This window comes from Rhea americana, unplaced genomic scaffold (assembly GCF_003343005.1).
Source record: "Rhea americana isolate MKP2758 unplaced genomic scaffold, rheAme1 scaffold_310, whole genome shotgun sequence".
Lineage (NCBI taxonomy): Eukaryota > Metazoa > Chordata > Aves > Rheiformes > Rheidae > Rhea > Rhea americana.
Window position 1 is genome coordinate 480,828 of NW_028186436.1, and position 21,034 is coordinate 501,861.

The 21,034-nt window shown below is 41.5% G+C and overlaps 1 protein-coding gene across 3 annotated transcripts in view; it reads right to left on the bottom strand.

Annotated features, from left to right (window-relative positions):
• Positions 1-21,034, bottom strand: part of CUNH14orf180 (chromosome unknown C14orf180 homolog) — a 21,293-nt gene continuing 259 nt past the window's right edge. Inside the window, exons 2-7 of one of the 3 annotated variants that reach the window (XM_085310133.1) lie at positions 19,192-19,317; positions 11,593-11,693; positions 10,695-10,787; positions 7,261-7,387; positions 5,303-5,329; positions 1-2,643 (exon numbers count right to left, since the gene is read on the bottom strand). In XM_085310133.1, the coding sequence (XP_085166259.1) occupies positions 2,441-2,643; positions 5,303-5,329; positions 7,261-7,387; positions 10,695-10,712 (375 nt within the window). In that variant the 5' untranslated portion in view covers positions 10,713-10,787; positions 11,593-11,693; positions 19,192-19,317 and the 3' untranslated portion in view covers positions 1-2,440. Of the gene's footprint in view, positions 2,644-5,302; positions 5,330-7,260; positions 7,388-9,198; positions 9,403-10,694; positions 10,854-11,592; positions 11,694-19,191; positions 19,318-21,034 lie in introns of those variants that run through there. The other 2 variants (XM_085310131.1, XM_085310132.1) reach the window with 2 other exon arrangements.

A 21,034-nucleotide genomic window follows, 5' to 3' on the forward strand; every position in this document is an offset into this window, starting at 1 on the left:
TAGGATTAAGCTTTTATTTATTTCAAACATTCTGGTCATGCTTTGAATTGAATTTGTTTCGACTTTGTGCAATCTGCCATGTATCTGACTGACTGCAGCAAACAGTCCTGACCCAGGAGACCTTACAAGGCCATGGCTTAAACTCAGCAGACGACTCAAGTGCTGCTTTTGCCAATGTCCCAATCAGARCCTGGGCAGAAGCCAGGAATAGTTGTTCCTGTTTAATTTCCCTGACAGCCCTGATGCAATAGCCATTCTCAGAGTGTGCCTCACTCACACTGATAAACCAGGACCCCAGCAAGGTGGATGGGGCCATTTTCTGTTTAAATCAGGCCTGGGGAGAGGTGGTCCCAGGGTCTGTCTCCTGGTGAGCAGTGCAGGAAGGTGAGCCTTCGCCTTGGATTTCAGGCTATACCCTCATCTTCCTTCAGAGCCCTAAGAGGAGATCTCATTTCCTCTCAAMCTTTACTTTGCTTACTTGTTATGATATGCAGTGAGTTTCAGGGAGTGCACTATCACTTCAAACAAAGGCTCCTGTTTTGAATGTGGTCGCTACAAACATGTTAGTACAGATCTAAAAAAAGAAGCCCACTGACTTGCCAAAGGGTTAAAAACATACACGTTAAAAAGGTCATAAACATTAAAAAAATTAAAACAAAGGTTTCAGTGACCCACTTGCCCCATGAATACATCATTCTCAACTTTTCCATCAGAGAATGACCAGTACACAAGTTTAAAACCTTTCTTCTTTATTATCTAAAAAGCAGAGCTGAGATGGGGGCAGAGGGGAGGGAAGTAATCGTGGAACTTACCCTGGAAACTTTGGGTACATGATGGGTTTATGCAAAGAGCCACTGAGCTAAACGCCTCCTGCAGCAACCTCTGGTTCCCAAACTGGCAGCTCATCATATGCAGTTGCTGTGGGCCTTTGATGTCTCAGGATGAGCATGAGAATAGCCCCTGCAGTAATTTCTTTTTGTCTCTGACACTGCAACTTTTTGGATTCATTTTCAGTCAGCTTGCGCCCACCTTCATCTTGAGTCCAGGCTGCATATTTTGTTCCTTTTTCATCCATTGCCTAGTTTAAGTCTGAGGTTGCTTGGGAGAAGATTGCTGTGGCAGAGAAATATTGCCCTCTCTTTTGTTAAAGTCAGTTAAAAATAAGGCACCAGATATACATCTTTTTGGTTAGCAGCTATGGCAGGGGAGTTCAAGACATGGTCTTGCAAACATCAATTCAATCTTTGCAGTGTTTTCTCTCGTTTTCTTCAGCTTTTACAGATTCTGACATTGTTCTTATACTGAATAAAACCAAACATGCATCATATGCCTTACTTTGATGTCACTTGAAGATAATCATATTTTTCAAGTTGCTGMTGATGATATTTTTGTCAAGGAAGAAAATAAACCTGAGAAAGCTGCTGTTCATAAGCTCGCATGTGCTTGCTCTCCTCTCAGATGAGAGAAGTTCCACACTCCCTGCATGAGCTCCATTAATTAAAATGATCCCCTTCGGAGAGGTGCACACTATGGTCTGATAACAGAGGTATGGTAGGGCTGTATCCCCCACATCTTCATAAACAGTCTGTACCACCATTATATAAGGTCTTGAACACACAGGCATAAATGCATAATCTCTGTCTGAATGCAAGTGCTGTCATAAACCTTGTAAGCTCAGCTCATGGGGTTTATGGGCTGAATCAAACACAGAGGATTAAACTACTGATTTGATAATTAACCTGGGATTCAAGGCTGTTGTGCATAATATTAGGTAAATACACTATTTACTGTTTAAATGAGTTTTCATGCTCTTTTTCACACCTGAGAGTCGATTGAAATATTAAGTAACAGTTTTTGCCCATGGAGGCGAAAATGCATGAAGGGAAAGAAGAAAGCCATTTGCCAGGATTTTACTAACAATCATTTTACAGGTGTAGAAATACAGCAAACTTGCCAACCTTTGATCACAAAAGTAGTTTTTGTGCAATAGTTCAGGTTTATTTTAACCTTTGCAGAACTGCCCTTGGGAGACTTGAGGAGAACGATGGTTTGATAGTTAATGCCGTGATCTAAGACTCCAGAGACCTATTTTCAGAGCTTGCCACTGCCTGCACATATCAATGAATTTTCTCTATCTGCTTCTGCTGCTCAGATCTACGATTTGTAACCTCTTTAGGGGACACAGCTAAGATGCTTGTTCACTGTCCAAGATGATGAAGCCCAAGTTTGGTGAGACCTCTAGTTGCCACTGTGGCCACACGGTAATGAGAAAGGAGAACAAATGGCTCTGAGAAGTGCACGACAGAGGTGGTTTTGCTGTTCTTCAAGGTGGCTGCTCACGCCTTCCCTGGCATATGGCTGGAGTGAATCAGGAGCTTTTTGTGACCGTGTGTTGGTTAGCAGTGCTTGGAGATGTTTGTCAAGCTGTTGCAGTCAGAGACTATTGCCTTGTAAACCAAGTCCAGCATTTCTGAGCAACGTGTCTTATCTGAAGAAAGAAGATAACAAGTCGAGATTGAAATTCTTCCAGGACCTTGAAATCTTGCCTCATGCTGGTGTAGTAGAGACTCACAGCCAGGATCAGCACGGCACAAAGTGAAAGCCACAGGAACACAGGCAATCCAGATGATGACCTGTCAGGTACTGAAAGGGGGGAGGAAAAAGAAAGCAGCATTATTTTAATGTCATCTTAAGCATTTCCCAGGTTTGCTCCCCTGCTGATGTCTTTGTCCYGCTTTTCTGGGAACAGCAGGATACACAGTGCTCTGGTTGTGAAAACTTCTGCAGGCATCAGTTAAGTGATAGTGAGTCACACCTCCTGATGCAGGGTAGTGAGTATAAAAGATCTTACCTAATGGAGCATTACAGGAGTTTAATTATATACAATAAGAACAGGATTACCATAGCTAATGCATAATCTCAAATTTCCTTCCAGCAATTACTTTTTATACATTTAAGCTAAACATTGGGTTAAATACTAGGAGGATATTAAGCAATCACGTCTAATTCTTTAATGCTCACAAATGCTCCATAAAGAGAGATGCAGATTTCTGTCTTTTTCCCTGATAACTCAGCTTGTTCGGGCCCCCTGCTAATTATAGCAAGAACTGAGGTGAGAATCTATTAACCGAGAGGCGTATTTAGAAAGCCCTGGTAGGTTTAACCTCTCTCTAAGCGCTAGGTGTGCTAATTACACTGGAACGTCCTCAGCACTTGCTCTTAAGCAGGAGAGCATTGTAAACATTTTTTCTGGCCTGTTAAAATATAATTCAAGGATGTTTAAAGTGCCCTGGGTCAGGCATAGTACAAGCGTGGAAATCAATGGGCTATGTTTAGCTCTCCGACATCTATGCAGCTCTAAGGAGCGACTCTGACGGAGATTTGGCTACTTTAAAACCTCCCCTAACGTCTCGGTTAACCCGARCAATTTGGGGCTACCTGCAGACTGCTTCCATGGTGGGAAAACGCTGATGCCCTCCGCACAGCCCCGCTCGGTCTCAGAGGGCGAGGTCCTGCGAGAGGGAGGCAGGGCGGCAGCTCTCCCCGCTGCCGAGGCGGCGGGGCCTCCCCCGGGACCCGCGCTGCCCCACAGGCTGCTCCCCGAGCCACGGGCTCGCCGCTCGRCTGCCTGGTCGTTGCACCATCAGTATTATTTCGTGGCACGCTTTGTGCGCTAAATGCTCAGTATATAACCAAATTCGTACTCAAATAAAAATACAYAGCATGCAGCTATTTTCCTCCTATATGCACATAATCAATAAGAAGATAAAAACGTGGTGTGGATTATTATGGGTAAAGGGTCAACATTAGCTGTAACATATTTAAATTAGCTGCTATTACCAGCCCTGCAATACACAGCAGTCAATTAAACTGTCATACAGATGTACAGAGAAGAAGGTAGAAGTCATAAAACCAAGCAAGAAAYGCATAATAATGTATCAAAAAGTGTATGGGGAAAAGGTAGAATGTTAATAGGCAGTCATTTTAGAGCTAACCAGAAACCAAATCAATGTCCCATAATAGAGCTGAGTGAATTATTTGCAGCAAATAATTTATTCATTTGAATTTAAGCCCTTCTTTCTGCAAATTATCCATGAGCAGACTTCAATTTTTTATAAATTTGTTTATTTGGAATTATTCTATGAATGGTTTATAAGAAGGTMCTTAGCCAGGGAATCACTTACCGCGTTTTGCTTTTGCAAAGATTTGCGATTTGGAAATAGAAATTCCCCCTTTGCGATCTCCCAGATCACAGGACGCGGCTTGTGGTTCTCAGCTGTGTGCCTGCCTGCCTTTCAAAGGCAGAGCCTGCCTGATGAGCGTGTCTTACAGTAGGGCAGGTTTTCTGTGACTGCTGACCAGCTTTCAACATCAGCCCTTTTCTGTGAAGTGCTTGTAACTTTTTCCATCTCGTGGACATTATTTTGCATGTGAAATTTCTGGGCAATCTGAAATGCAGTTGTGATCTTTTCTATATCACAAATACAAATTCAAGGATTAGTTTTGCTGGTTAAGTTGTTCACTAGAACAGGACAATCAGTCCTAGCCAAGTGCCTGGACTAAGAAGAGGACACCTCATTTGTGGGAAAGGCTCTGGACCGAGATACAGATTTTTGCTTAGTTCCTACCTTGGCTATGCATTTTTGCTGTTGCCTGAGGCGAGTCATTAGTGGTAAAGCTAACTATGTCTCTCTATCTGTGTGTATACACATATTTATGTATCCCTTCCCTCTTACTGCACTGCACATAGTAGGGCCTGGAGGTTGGCTGTGGCCTCTGGAAATGATCATCATAGTAATAATATCCATAAACACATTTCCTTGAGGGTCTGTGAGGCTGGTTGGCCTCAAATATCCTTGCAAACAAAAAGAAGAAACACATTATTTTTATTATTTCTACCCTGCTGCCAGCATACAAATGAAATGTCTTTTCCCCACACATGAAAGTCAGCAGGAAGCACTACTGTTTCACTTGGGGTGCTTTCTCTCCATATCTTAGTGAAAAATCTGTACCTATTTTGATGCCATAAAAATATTAATTGTTTTTAAATTTAAATTAGCTTCAGGGATTTAATTTTTGTTTCTACTATTTGTCTTACTAGATGTTGTGTTTAATATACCCTACCAGACCTCATCAACACCTTGTGCTTCACGTGCCAAAAAAGAAAAAGCAGCCACCAGTGACAGTATGAAATGCTTCATATTTAGAGGGTATATTTGCACAGTGCATCCCTGCAGCCACAAAGCAACCTCAGGTTAGTGTCGTGGATGACTCATAGTCATAAAGTAAAACTTCAGCTTACCTACTACATAGTCACAGCAGGAAATAGCTAGAAAAGAGAATGAAAATGTTATCACATGCCTGGAAAAACCTTYTTGCGGCAGATAAATAGGAAAGCAAGCAGACTTGGCGGCTGGGTGATATCTCTGAAATTGCCTATTGCCTTACAGACACCGGGCGACTTCTCACCTTGTTTTTGGCTGCAGAGGCTTATGGTAGATGAGGATTTACCCACTCCATGCAAACATGCACGTAGGTGCACTTTAGGAAAGTGAGGAACAATTGCTGTATCAGGGATTTCAGAGACTATTTCTAACATGAGACTAATGAGATTATTTCTGTTTTAGGGAGATAAGGAATTGGCTAACTTTCTCTCTCTCAAAAAAAGCACTTTTTATTCGGAATAATTTCTAGAAGGGAAGTGAGATAGACCAGGAGGCTGAGACAAGAATTATGTTTAGAAAACAAACCCCACTGTAAGATACAACCTTCATCCAACAATGTCCTGGAACTGCCTCTACTTGGCAGCTGGAGCCCAGATGCAATCCAGGATGAAAAGTCCAGGGAATGGAAAAATTTCAGTAGTGCCAGCAACCTTCCCCTTACCAGTCTCTATATTAATACTGCTGTATGGACAAACAGTAAGTCGTCTAAATCACAGGCTGTTTGTAATAAAAATATTAATTATAGATTTGGACATTTTTCGTGTCTTAATGGAACAAACTGTGTCCATGTCTTCTCCCTCCATGTAGTTCAGTGTGATTTGAGCGTAACTTGTGCTGAAGTCAGCATCCGTGGGAGATGACACTGCATGTCCCCCCTGAGCTGTACTGACAGCAGAGTTACTGATGTTGATCTACCTGCAGACTCCGGCAGTGAGCTGAAGGACATACAGCAGCCCATCAAAATCCTGCTCTTGAGCAGTCAAAGGAGCCTGCAAGAGTTTTGAGTTTCCTCCCCTCTGCGAATTTAGTTTTGACTGAAGAACTCAGGCTGCTTATCAAGGAAYATTTCACTGCTGCATTAGAAGGCATCAGAAACAGAGTATTGCAAAACCAATGCAAGGTCTGTATATGGACATTGTGGCGGGTGCCAAGCTGAAGCAGTAGCCTGAACATGRGCTGACATAGCAACTGTACCGTTCTGTCACCTGTGTTTTTATCGACTGACATATCAAAAACATACAGTGCTAGTTCCCTAGCAAAAAGTACATTTTTCCTAAGTTTTGCCAGTTTGTGAAAGTCAGAATACCATGATAGTCCTTATTAGGTTATGAATTGAACATAGCCATGTGCAGAAGTGCAAATTACATCCTTTGTGCTAGACTTCTGCTTAAGGTCACTCCCAGTTGACCTGCTTGCAAACTGCTTATTGTGGCTCATGCATTAGAGACCAGAGGTTATGTTAGCTATTTTATTCCTTGTGTGCTGTCATTGACAGAAATGGTTATAACTTGGTTGCTTTTAACCCCAGTGGGCCAGCTAAGCTCAGGCATTCCTTTCGTGTTGTGTTAATTGGCATACTGTCTAGAAACATGAAATAAGAAAGGGCCAGCTCCCTCCACTGGTATTAAATCCCAGATACCCGGAATGACATGAGCACATTTAAATGTGGTCTGAATGAAAGCAGAGCTCTGAAGTAGATTTGGGGCAAAGAAGGATGCARCAGGAGAGCTCAGCCAAACCCATGGTGCTGCAATGTTCCCTGCAAGGGCTGATCTGGGAGGTCACAGTTAGAACAGCCCTGGGGCTGATCTAACTTGATCGAGGACCTTCTGCTTTCCCAGGGCAGGTAGGCAAGAGGCTCAGAAGTACTTCTGCAAAGCAAGGCACAAAAGGCGTCTGTCCCTCCAGCCCTTCTGATCTGCACTGAGCACAAGGAAACAAATCGTATTGCAGAGGGGGAGACTAATGAGGACACAGAGACTGAATGTTAGGAACTAGAAAGGTCGTGCCAGAAGGCATAGTAGTTTGAACATACCATGTTCAATGACTTCTTCTGGCTCACGAAATCGAACTCTTCTCTCTACTTTTCGCTTTTCCCCCACAGCTTGGTCCACAGGTGGCCTTTTCCTCAGTATCGAAGGAGGACAGCTACTATCATCTGTCTAAGGAGTTGATCAAAACACAAAATGTTGCCATTCAAACAGAAGTGATGGATCTAGGTAAAGTTTTGAACTTTTGTAGCTGTATTTTTACCATGACCCTCAAAAGTCATGATATGAAACAGCACCTGTTGCTATACTTAGAGTCAAATCACTGTAATATTGACAGCAAGGCAATATTTTCATAGCACTTTAGTACTTTAAAGCTACTTTCTCAGGAAAATGGTTTGTTAAAGTAAGGGCAGAAAGGTGTTCAGAAAGKATTCCTTTAAATTGGAGTGAACGGTTACTGAACGTGGCTGCTCAACAGACTGAGCTAAGCAGCCCCTTCCTAAGTGATGGTGTTATCATTTCAACAGCTGAGACTACGCAGCAGTCTTATGTTTGGACACTATTATGATGGATGAGAGAAGGTAATTCATTTGCACTTTGATATCCTAATTATGTTGCTGGTTTGATTTTTGCTTGCAAGCAACACTCAGTCTTTGRTTATGGAATTGGATTGCTCGCCACACACTGACTGCGGAAGAGGTATCATTACCAGCTGGATCCARAAGGGGAGTTAGTGGGGACATTGCYGGGCAGATCCAGCCTGCCAATGCAATTTTCAGTGAGATGCCTGGGCTTCTTACATGATTCATGAGAGAATTATATGCTTAAAAATGGCATCTACAGCAGCTGGCCCATTCAGCAGGAAGCCATCTAACGTAGCCAGTAGGACCTGCCATGAAGTGAAGAGTGTCTTCAGATTTGATACCTGCTCCTGAGAGATTTAGAGTCAAATTTTGGCCTAACTTATCACTTAAGAGAGCACTTTTCTGAGCCCAGGTCAGAGAAGCACTGATACCACCTCWGTTTTGCAGTCTGGGGGCAATATGGTTGAGCTCTGTGCTTTTCATCTAGCAGCTCAGGAGTTAGAAGACCTATTCAAGATTTGGGACCTGGATTCAACTTAYTTTCTGAGTCCAAGGGAATATGAACCCACCTCTCCTATGTACACAGCCTCATCAACAGAGTTGTGAGGCAGAAGTGAGAATAAGGAATCCCAGTGAAACCACCTTGTTTAGCAAGGGATAATTAAATATTCTTTGGGCCAAAGAATAAGCGAAAGACTTTACAGCCTGGTGTTTCAGTGCTCATTGGTGTTGGGAGAGGTCTGCTCCTGTCCTTGCTTCAATGAATACTTAATACGAAATACTTAATTATTCATTAGAGCAGGCACTGGGAACAGGGTCTCTCATCTGCCAGGTGAGTGCCCTAAGCACTCTGCTATAGCCATGCACATACACATACTTTCTGGTCCGATGAATATTTAATTATTCTGTGTAAAGTGAAACAACTTCAGGGAGACAGAACGGAAGAAACCCAGCTCAGACCAGCAGTGGTTAGAGATTTTGCTGGGAGGGCTGGTGCAGTGGCACAGAGAAGGAAACCAGACTTTATATCTGAAGGGATTTGTAGCTGTTCTTGTCCGTACAAGCTTTACCAAACACCTAACAGCACCATCACATCAGAAGGGAAAAATGTTAAAAATTAGCTGGCTGGGTAGTATATAGCCAGGGAAGACCTTAAGAATGAAGTGGTATTTGGAATATTTACCAGGCTTAACAACATGAAAATCAAAGCTACGCAATGTCAAAACAAAATGATGCATTTTCCCCTCAGACAGAAACCCAGTGTTAACATACTGTGGCAAGAGCTGGAAATCTACCAAAGCATTAGTCAGGAAATCATACGCCCTTAAAACAACGCTCTCGTGAAAAGCTCTAGGCATTGGACAGGACAACTCTATCACCCACCAAGAAATTACTTACCGGGAGCTCCTCTGTGCTAGAATCAGAAGGTGGGSCTGGACATATTTGGGACATGTACTCTGGATGCCAACATGAAGCCTCCTACATGAAGCTTCAGTTGGAAAGCAACTTGCTCAAGGAAACRGGAAGGACCTGGGAAAAGCGTCTGTACACCCCCCTGGCAGTGCCACAGAGCCGGCAGAAGCAGAAGCAAATGACAGAGAGGAGTGGAAAGACGAGTTTCCACCCTTCATACCACTGTTGGCTTGGGAAGGATGACGTTACTTGAAATGTACTCAGTAGCCAAAAATAGCATATAGTGATAAAACTAGATACGCAGCTGGAAAGTAGGGCTTTCCTGGCAACTGGAAGGGGGCTGAACAGAGCAAATCACAGAAAAACACCTATGGATTTATATATGTAAATGTAAAGTCAAGGCTGTTCTTTTTCTAATAATTGTTGCAGTTCCATAATCATTTTGATTTTATTTCCAGAAACTATTCCAATTTCAAAAATCTTAAAAATAGCATTGCTTTTAATCCTCCTTGTGCTGAAGTTTTTGAGGGCAAAAGCCATCAGGAAATGATATAGATGCACTGGGATCGCATATATCTCCCTTCAGTACAGTTATGGCTTCACTTTATATGTTTTACAAATTAGATCCATTATTACAGTAATAAAGTGGGATTTTAACATTAGACATTTCTATGKATATTATAATAAGATTATTGATAGGCAAGAGAGATGATTTACTGTTCAAGAGGCTTTAACAACTCCTTGTCAAATGCTGAAGGCTGGTCATCATTAAGTATACAATTTCCAATCAAAAATACCTGCCATGATTGCTGAAATATGGTGGTTTACTGTCTGTACAARCACAACCTTGAGCTTTTTCTGTTTTTCYTTTCCTGGAGCTATTTATTCACTGTGATATGTCTAAACTGCTGCAGATCTGTGTTATTTTCCATGTGACTGGATGGAGTCTCCCGTGGCAGGACCTTGTGTTTGCTCCTKTCACAAGGGCAGCCTTCCTGTGAAGGGGGAGGATAGACTTCAATGTCCTTCAGGGTCCTTCCACCTGCGCAGGGTCTTGGGCCGTTCAGACTGACATCCTGGTTTCTCACCAACCCAGTGGAGCGAGGGAGGCGAGATGGTTGCGGTGGCACCAGAAACCAGAGGCAAAACATATCTGCTCTCTGCACTCTTTTAATCTTCCCTTCAGGAGTTTGGGGAGTAGCTGGGAAAGGTTGGGGTCCTGCCCTGGAAAGCACAAGTGGGCCAGGGCAGCATGGAGCCCCCCCAGCCGTCGTGGGACCAGCAGCCTCCTGGTGCCTTGCTGCCTCCAGCAGCTCAGCCTTTGCAGCAAGACTGCAGTGCTTCATGGGGCTGTGGTCTTCGAGCCGTTCCCTTTGCAGCAGTGAAAGTAGTGTCTCTATGGAGGGGGACACATTTTGCTGGCCTGGAGCTCTCTACTAAATGAACCATACCTAAAAGCCATCTGGAGAGATTCACCTTACCTTCTCTTGCCTGTGCATTGGGGTGATGGAGGGCTTTTCCTCATGCTGCAAGCAKCTCACAGCTGCAGGGCTTGTAAAACTCCCCGATGCATCCTGCAAGCGTTTCACAGCAGTTATTTTAGGAATACCTGAACTGAGCTTTTGGTACGGAAATATCATTCTTTAATACTTTGCTCACAGCAGATCCTAGGCAGAAATGTGACAAAATCTTCTAAACCATGGCTGCCAGCTTTTACTCTTGTTCCCCCTTAATAATCACTTGCTACTAATTATTATAAGAAGGTATTTACTGGTCTACTTTGGCCAGTGAAACTGGTAGAGGTGGAAAGAAGGAAGTCAAAATCTAGGGTTCACCTATTCTTCACTTTCTCTAGGTGAAATTATCATTCATTTTTACTAGTGTAATTCATCAAGGCACATAAAAAGGTCTTCTGTAGCCTCCTTTAGACTTTCCTGCAGAAAGTTGCAGAGATCTTGCGAATCCTTAGACTTGAATAAGAAGCGTGAGTTCCTGTCTTTTTCACTGACTCTGGTTTTAAGGCAAGGTTCATAGTTTCTCTAAGCAATTTGTCAGAAATTATTGAGATTTTCTTTAAAAAGAGAAAGAAATTTTGGGGGTTTTTTTTGGTTTTCAAGAAATGAAAGTGTGGAGACAATATTTGTCATTTTGGGTGCTAGAATATCAATTCTTTTAGGTTCTAGAGATTACTCTTAAAGGTACACACTTTTTCTGTTTATTTGATTGAAAAATTGTAGGGCAGTTTATATGTTTTCATGCAAGCTTGCTACTTAAATGCTAGGAATGATCTTTTAATAGTGCCATTATCACAATTTTTTCCATTGCAGACTCGTTAAATTGATAGAAACAGTTGTAAATGCTTGAATAATTCGTAGTTACCTGGGCTCTCAAGTTCCAGTGGATAAAGGTTTCAGAAGTTCAAACCTCATAACAGGGACAGATCCATTCCTGCTAAGTGCTTTTGATTGCAGTTTAACGACCTAAAATCGGAAATATGATAGGAATAAAACACAGCTTAATGCATGAAGTGAAAGATTCCAGGAGAATAACTTCAGTAGTCTTTTAAATCACTTGTAATGAGTGATTGATACAACATTGGGATAATGTGCTTTGGAAGCTGGAAGAATTTTCTTTAATATTACTCTCCTATTTAAAGTAATTTTTCATCTAAGCTTTGATCTAATTTCATGCAACATGTGTCAGAACTAAAGCTGGACAAAAAATTCATAAATGAATTATTTAGCTTATGAATGTCACCTCTATTTCTTTTGGTTAATTGCTCACAAATAGATAGTGACTTCTGTGAGCATATTCATTATTCAGATTTATTCAGTGGATAATTGCTGGGAATAATTCTTTGTCTGTAGATTGCTTGGAAGCTTTTTGCTGGAAGCATTTAATAGTAAAAATCTATCCAGGCTTCCAATATAAAACAAAATAAAAATATCTGTAACTACTGATGGAGTCCTTAAGMATGACCGTTGCAGCCTTAATCAGGAAAGCCAATCTTTTGAGGGTGAACTCTGCTGCTACTTCCTATGTTACACAGCAGAAAAAGCAAAGATACCTCAAATATCTGTGCAGTACTGACATTGAATGGTACATTTACATTGTATGTGYAAATACGTTTTTGCATGAAAAGAGTTGCTTAAGTGGTTGCTCAGCAGAAAAACAAAACAAGCCTGAACAAAACATGATTGACTTCCCAGTGAATAAATACGAACAGTCCACACAAAGGAACTAACTGCATAGCCAGTATTTTCCTGCAATACTCTCGTGGAAGATGTCTAGGAAATAAATATAACATGATAAAACAATTTTATGCTCAGAGGATAGCTGTGTAACCATATGAACTCTTTTTCCATTTCCTTCTGCAGGAATAAATATTTTAGACAAGCAAAGTACTTTGTAAATGATGCCTTTGTGGGGATTCATCTGGCCTGGTTCAATTATTTCGAAACCTAGCAATTTTCTCATATCATTGAATCTGGTTTTATTGCAAATAGGGTCATAGAAATAGTCACTCATTGCGATAATGGACTTAGTTTATCTTAACTATTAACACTTCCAGTAGGTTTACACACACGTATATATACAATATTTATGGATATGCACAGTGCATATATATTAATAATGAAGTAACTTTATCTCCAACAATCTGAAAACAAAATCACGTAATACCATACAGTTCAGGGTGCAGTGGTAACTGGAAGCAGCATATCAGGATAACAGAACAGAAAAGGAATAAATAAATTAAAAGGGAGTCTTCCGTATCTTCCTCAACTTCCAGAGTGTCAGCTGAGCCTTTGTTCAATATTCCACCTTTCGTGGTTCTCTGTGCTCTTGATTAATAATTTAGAGATGCACCTTTTGGCAGCAAGGTAAGTTTTGTGTTTGCCAAGAGTGATTTTCCACCAGTCAGGCAATACATCAGGAAATAAAAAGGAGAACTGCTCCACATAGCATAATTAAACATGTGCCGCCTTCTTTTTTTTGCCTCTGAAGAAACAGATTTGCTGTTGAAAGATGGAGAGCGCCTGTGAGACACCATACAGCACCATTTGTCCTCCTCAGACCTTCCAGAAAGGAAAACACTATATAAATTCCATCTTTAGGACAAAAATCTGTCCTTTGGATTGTGCATTTGCATGTGTATTCCATAATAGAATGGTCAGGGTTAATCTCTCTTCTGATGCTTGTTCCCAAATGGAGGCATTTTTATGGAGTTGGAAAAAAAATCAACAGCAAAGCATGATGGAGGCAAAGCAGTGAGTAGTCAGGTAGTTTGGTAACACTTGATACTTCGGGGTAGCCAACTACACTGAAAGCAATCAGTCTTCCTTTCCATATTTTCCTTAATTCCTGTGATGCTTAGAGACCTGCTGTATCCAGATCTGTTTGCCAACAGTGAATGACAGTGTGCTCAGCACAAAACACAAATCTACTCTTGCTATGGTGCTCCATGAAGGAATCACAAGGTTATCCTCCCTGAGAGCCTCTCACTTTCCCTTTGACGTGTGACCAGTTGTCTTTGGAAGTTTTCGTGATCRCATAGACGTACAGGCTCTGTTTCGATGCAGGTACGCAGACCTGGAACCATTCATTCATGCCCTGCAGGCTTGGATTGCCGCTGTTGGCAAATGTTAAATTAGGCATGGTAATATCACATGCAGCCATCTGATTCAACACAGTAAGATTTATTTCTGTGGACAGAGCCCAGGCTTTATTTCTGGATGTGGCAGGCACTTCTGAGTCATGATTCTCTTCCTGGCTCTGTGGCAGCAGTTTTGAATTCGCAGCATGCAGGGGTTTGTACTTTTCTTTAATACAAAGACGCAAACACCAAGCAAAATATGTAGTAGGATTTTGTGTTGTGATGAGAACATCCCTGGTGCAGGGCAGAGTGATTCCTGCTCTGTTGGGACTGCCTAGAAAAGATTTAACTCTCTTGAAGAACCTGGTTTCAACTCATCTCTAGCATGAATCCAGTGACTTATAACAGGCATGGATCTGTCTCCGCTTTTTAAAATTACCTCTCTTATTCACACGTCTTTCTGGATAGATATTACACATAACCTGAGAGAACTCATGACGATATATAGTAAATATAGAGAGAATTTCTGTGCTGCTGAAGTGAACTTTCTAAACAGTTACAGAATGTTTCCGCAACCATTTCATAATTAGACTCCTGAGATTACAGTCAAGCTATTATTTGTCATCCAATATACATTTTTATTTTGGAAATGTCTCATAAACCGTTAGGTTTATTCCATGTGATGTTTTCTCCTCCATTCTGTTCATCCTACCACTGGGATCTAAAATGTAAGGCACATATTGATTAAGGAAGAGTTACCAAGTAACCAAATGCTAATATCTTCTGTTGGCTCGCTCTTTCCACATCAGTCAATCCTGTCGAGCTGAAGGCAGGAGATGGATGGAGCTGAAGTGAGTATGGTGATTCTGAAAGACCTTTTATCACCCCGTCTTCATATTTTAGGAACTAAAAGGAGTGGTAATAGGTCCTCTCCCTAAAGCATCCTGGACTGTTGTTGAGATGAGATTCATCATGAGATGAATGAGAAGACTGAAACAACTGCCAGAAGGTGGATGGCTGAGCTGACATAAAATAAAAGAGGAGGCAAAAAAGCATAATAAAAACCAATAAAAAATCAAGAACAGAATTATCTTAGGAATTGCATTATAGCAGCATCCACTTTGTGTTCCATGTTGTGTTGATTGGTGCTTTTTTTAATGATTACCAATTTCCCCAAGTGAATTTTGGCCTGAGAATTCAGGCTAGGATAAATGCAGGATATAGTCTAAAATGGGGATTAGTAGTCTCGCCTAAATCGTGTAGATATCAAAAGGCTCCTGTTGACTTCAGTGGGACACTTAATGGATTTGAGAAAATTGGTAGCCATTAATGCCCAGATTGATCCTGAGAAGGGCAGCAAATGGGACCTAAGCTTTGCAAGGCAGTGAGAAAGGAAGAAGCCAAGGGAATTGTAAACCATCTCGAAATAAGTATTGTTGCATAAAGATGATTTGAAGGCAGTGATGCAAATGCTCTTGAGATCCATTTGCAGTGTCACCTTGGAGGGGGATTAGATTAGATTAGTGACATGAAAGAAGAACGGAAAACTGGAGAGAAGGACAGATGGAAGCCCGAGAAAAGTCCAAATTCGTGAGCCACACGAATTGGAAATAGCTTGGAGGATGATAGTGGAGGAAGAAAATGAAAGCAAATAGCAAATCCTTGTGTCTTTGGTAGTCATTTTACACTAATCTTAATTATATTAACGTCCACTAAGGAGGATATTTTTTCTGGATTTAATTTCTTGTAATTAGCATGTGAGTCTTTCTCCTCCACCTCTCCAACCCTTGGAGGCTGGTGTTTTCAAAGCAGAATAAGTAATTTTAACAAAGAGTAATCCGTACAATTTTCAAAAATGACCAAGTGCTTCTGGAGCCTATATTCAATTAACTCTCAGTTTTAACAGAGATGAGGAAATTAAAAATAGGAAAATGCAGGCAGCACATCAAAGAACACTTCCGGACATCAGGATGTACAGGTAAGTTACACAGAAAGACAGCTCTGTTTTGCACAACCAAATGGATGGTTTGAGCTGTGTTTTTGTTCCAAAGCAGAGCATCGTTGGACCCGTTGACATTTCTGCAGGAGTGTCAGAGGGACCTACTCCCTCCAAGAAGGTCTACGTCTTATGTAGGAAGAGCTGAGACTAGGACAGGTTTTTACTGGAGAATGTGAAAACATGATCCCTGACAGATTTTGATCCCTGACAGATTTGGATCAGATCTTTAAAATGGGATGTCCCTCCCAGTGACCTTAACAAGTTAACATTAGCTACCTTGTGACAGTATTGGCTCTCTCTCATCTTTTTGCCTTTTCTCTCTTTCATTTTTATCAGAAATTTAGTCCAAGACCAAGAAACCTTTTAGCCTAAATTATATATTTGTGGCAATCATTTCTGTTTCAATAAATCAGCTTTTCCTGATGTGGGAAATCTTCATCAGCATACTTTTCATCCTCTCATCTGAGCCTTTCAATCAGTCTCTTCAGTGAAACAACGGAAATTACATCACCTTTCCTTTTAAAGATAGACAAATGCAACAGCAAGGAGTAAGCCGTTGCACAGGTGAGACAGATGGTGAATTCATGGTGTCTGAAGGCAGGAGGATTGGAATTGAGCTCTCGTTTTATCAACCAAATTGATTCCTGTTGTACCACACTGGACCAAAAAAGGTTCATTCTGTCCCCAAAATAAAGGTGACGGAAAGGTGATGAAACAACTCTTCCTTCCAGAAGAAGACTTCTCCTGTCTCTGTGATTCCAGCTCAGTAACACTCAGACTAGATCTAAAACACCTTTCTGTGACACTTCTGTTTTTGTCGAGCTTTGACGCTTGCTGCATGCATAGTGCTGAAGCTAGGAAATTGTCAACTTCCTCAACAGACGTATCTGTCAAGTCCAAACAAGAAGCTATTAGCATGAGATACTATAAGACTGCTTTCCAGGATATTAGCATGAGATACTATAAGACTGCTTTCCAGGAAAGTCGCTGTCTGTTTGAATGAGATATATTTTCCCTAAAAATCTTTTATGTGCAAAATCTCTAAAAGAACATAAAAGGAGGCCTGATCCTTCACAACCATGGATGTTGTCTCCACTGAAGTGTTTTGCATGCAGAAACCAGGCAGGATTTGACCTCTGCTTTTGTAATCTATGAGACTAATAGATCTTTATTAAAAAAGCAAAATTTATTTGTTAGGGCACTTTGGGTCAATCTGTCTTCCTCTTATACCCGTGCAAATACATTGCAGTCAGTGGAAATTTGCTGTGCATGTGTAATACCAGAACTTGCTCTTCAGTCAAGTGAAGTCATGCAAAACATGAAGACTGGGGCAAAGAACTGTTGATCCCAAAGCAAGATATCAAGTGTCTTCTCTGACTAGCACAATAATTTATTTCCCTCTGGTTAAAGTCATTTTAATGTGCAGGGCACAATTTGACTGTGAGGTTGACACTTTGCTCTCTTGAGCTATAGTTTTGCTGGCTGCTGCCAAATGGCCAAGTACTTTCATCTGTCCCATTTCCACTGGCTTGTCTGCTATCACTAGCTTATTATGACTGGTGAATTTCCAGTCTTTTGGTGCTTACTTACAGCATCATCTTCTGAATAATACACTCTATGCTTGCAACACATGAGCAAAGTATCTGCCTCACATTTTCTTCTCTTTAAATGAATTTCTCCCACATATACCTGTTGCTGCACAAAGACACCTGGTTCCTGTTTCTAAGCCCAGTAGCCTGCCTACTCCTCATCTGCTCCTCTGGCCGAGATTCATCAAGCTATACTGGGAGACTTTTTGCCTGGCATTTGCTATGGTGGCAGCAAATGCTGCAGATCTGATTGCAGTCCACTACCAGGGGATGGTGGGTGAGCAAAATGAGGCACATCTCCTGTTTCAGGTGAGCATGTGTAGAAGGACACACTTGCTGAAGCCTGCAAGATTTCATTGGGTGTAATATGTGTCCTTTGGCAAAAGTATGGKTGTAAAGTGCATCTGAGAACAGAACATGAGAGTTTCCTTAGACTGATTCACAGGAAGAAGGTGGCTCCTTGAGCCGCTACTCTGTCATGTCTCTCAGAAGGATCTGGGAAGACAGAGACTCTGTGTGAACCAGCATCAGTGCTGGAGAAGGGGATCAGGTAAGCACCAGGCCAACAGAGTCATGTGGGTTTGAACGGCTGTGAGACAAGACCTTTTCTGTGCTCCCCACTGCCATTTCAGAGAGCACTCCTTCAGTTCCTTTGGGTTCACTGAATGGAAGTCAACTACTTGCACAACAGCAAAATGACTCCATTTCCTTTTTTCTAGGAATGTGCAACTTATTTAAGTGTGACAGAGGAAGAGAAAGGGGGAGATTTGGAGCAGATGGAACTGGTGGTTTATGTCATCTTTACTTGTTGATCTGGACTCAGATTTTGGGGGCAGCCCTGGAGGCAAGAAACTAGCACTCCAGTGTACCAAGCAGTCCTCAGTCCTCTGGGCCACCTGCTTACACAGGGGTCACTTTGCACAAAAACAGTGCTGGAGATGTCTTGTGGAAGAACTACCTCATATCTTGATTCTGCCCAATGGTATATATAGCAGTAGTTCTGACCTTAGGAGTGTGTAACCCTAAAAGGGCAGCCAAACCCCTTCTGTCTGAAATCTTTGATTCCTTTGCTTTGAAAAGTCAAGCAGCTCCTGTAGGATGCATATATGATTAATAATTTCTAATTTCAGAAAATTGCCAAGATCATTTATTACAAAACATTCCTATCTGAATGATGGCCTGTTCACTCTAGGTACTTTATAGGAATAAAATGGAGGTCAGTTCTTGGGGTTGGGAATGACACTTGGCTGGTAACATAGACTTTTCCTGCTCCACACAGTGTAAGTGGCTTAGATCTTCTTCCTTCACAAAGTTGGTTGCTGTGGATCTGAAATGTTATTAACCTTTTTTTTTTTAGCATTAATGGCAAAATAAGATCTAAAGGAGCAAGTTGTTGTATTGCGTTTATACCGATTCAATCCCCCAAAGCTCATTAATATATTTTATTGCACCACCTGTTAATGATATCAGCTCCTAACAATGATTATTATTGATCATAAATAATATGCTAGTTTTCATTTGTCTTGTTTAAGACCAGGGCAGTATAACACCTACAGACATCAGTAAAGAGACAGTTCCTGCCCTGGAACTATATAAATTGAAGGAGTAATGACGGTTTACAGCAGACTAAAGATCTGACCCACAGTTTCTGGAGAGAGACTGACTATATTACAGAAGGGAAAAGAAGCCAAGAAGCTGCAGTATTTTGACAGAAGTAGTTTAAGCAGTTTTATTATAGAGGCTCTCTCTACACTGACCTATGTAATGCAAGAACACAAAACCATTTTTGGACGTACCTGTTGATCATGATGAAAAGTGCAGGCAGCATCTCATACTGACATGGCCAGCTTGGGAGGCCTGCTCAGATAAATCCTTCATGAGAACAGCAGCTGTCTCCTTCCCCTGAGCAAATTCCTTTAAAGCTGTCAAAGATGCTGTAATCAGACTAGGTCATCAAAACCAGTCCTCCTGAGGACTGGAAATAAGATCCAGAGATGAGCATTCAGCTACATGGGCAAGGTCTAAAACACTAAAGTTTCCRTTGAAATTAAATGAAAGGACTGTAATTGCCATGAAAGAAAAGCAAAGCAATCATTGGAAGAGCCCGAAAGCTTTCAAACTACCTCCTGAAATGATGCTGGCTGTAAAGCAGGAATCTATGTGCCACATAACAGAATCTGATAGCAGAGCAAAGCTTTTACCAGGAAACCAACTTAGATAACTACTAGCACATTTATCTRTGTGGCTCCTGGAGCTAAGGCAAATTTTAATCGAGATTTCACCACACAGTTGAGTAGTTTTATTACCAGGTTAAATAAAAAAGGTTAATAAAGCAATAAAAATGGATTCTATGTCTTCTTGATTTCAAAATATGAAGCTGCAGTCAATATGTTTAATAATTTGTAAATAGACTGGAATAGAGCATTACAGCCAGCATGGTCACCTCTCAGAGAGGATTGCTGTGCATTTGTACCCTCTCTTGTACTTGTGTTTGCTTCAGCAGTTTTGCAGTTTGCATAAATCATAAGTCTGCAAGGCAGAGAAAATGGACTGAGTTCCTCTCCAGTTCAATATTTGCTACTATTACTGTTGTTTAGGATGAATTTGGCTTAGATTTGATTAAACACAATCCTGGATAAAATTAAAGGGTATCAATGCATATGAATTTAGATGTTTTTACAATGTATTGTTTACAGGGTGTCTGAATTTTGGTGATGGATCCCTGCTTGAGGAATAGTGATACAGTAAATAGATCACAGTGTGTCCTGGATACTGCTCCATTGCTCTGGCATTACACCAGATACTGGTTCCTAGCTACTTCCTCTCTCTCAGATGCAAGAAAGAAATCATCTTGATGTCTAGTGTAAGTACTTGGACAACAGAAAAAATGAGAGTAAGCACCCTCTCTCCCAAGGAGGAATAGCTAGCACAAATCACTGTCTGATTTACCTGACATTTGACGTGCTGGTGATCTAGCCAGCTGTTCTGCACAGCTGAACTTTTAGCTGGCTGTAACCACCAGGCAATACCCTGCCCCTGGAGAGGACACGAGAGAGGGGAGGAGGGAGTGTGCAAGGCTGTCTAAGCTTAAAACAAGAGCAAGTATGTAAAGTGGGGATCTTCGGGGGAAAAGAAGAAAAGAAGGTAACATGCTCCACTGAGTTTCTGAAGGAGATAGTTGGAAGAAAGGTGGAGGGCTTGAGGTACAGGACAAGCAGAGGCATTTTGCAGGAACACAAGGCTCTCTAATGCAATTAGAGACCCTACAGGAGTAAGACGTGGAGAAAGCTGGTGCAGGCAAAGAATGGGCAGCATTTTCAGAAGTTGATTCATTAAACCATTGCTAGCATCATTAGTGATAACACTAAATTCATTTCTCATATCTGATTGCTGTTTTCATCAAAATCTATGACAATAGCTATGGGCTACTTTTTCCATCTGTCAGAGGGGGAAACTGAGGCACCAGGCTGCAAAGTGACTTGCCCAAGGCTCCTTTGCAAGTGAGCAGCAGAACTGAGAGCTGAGGTTGTCCGATTCCTCATCCCACATCTCATAAACACCCCGCTGCACTCCCAGGGAGATGATTGCTCTGCACTGCTGTGACCAAAGGCTTCTGCGGGCTGCGAAGCTCACAGCTAC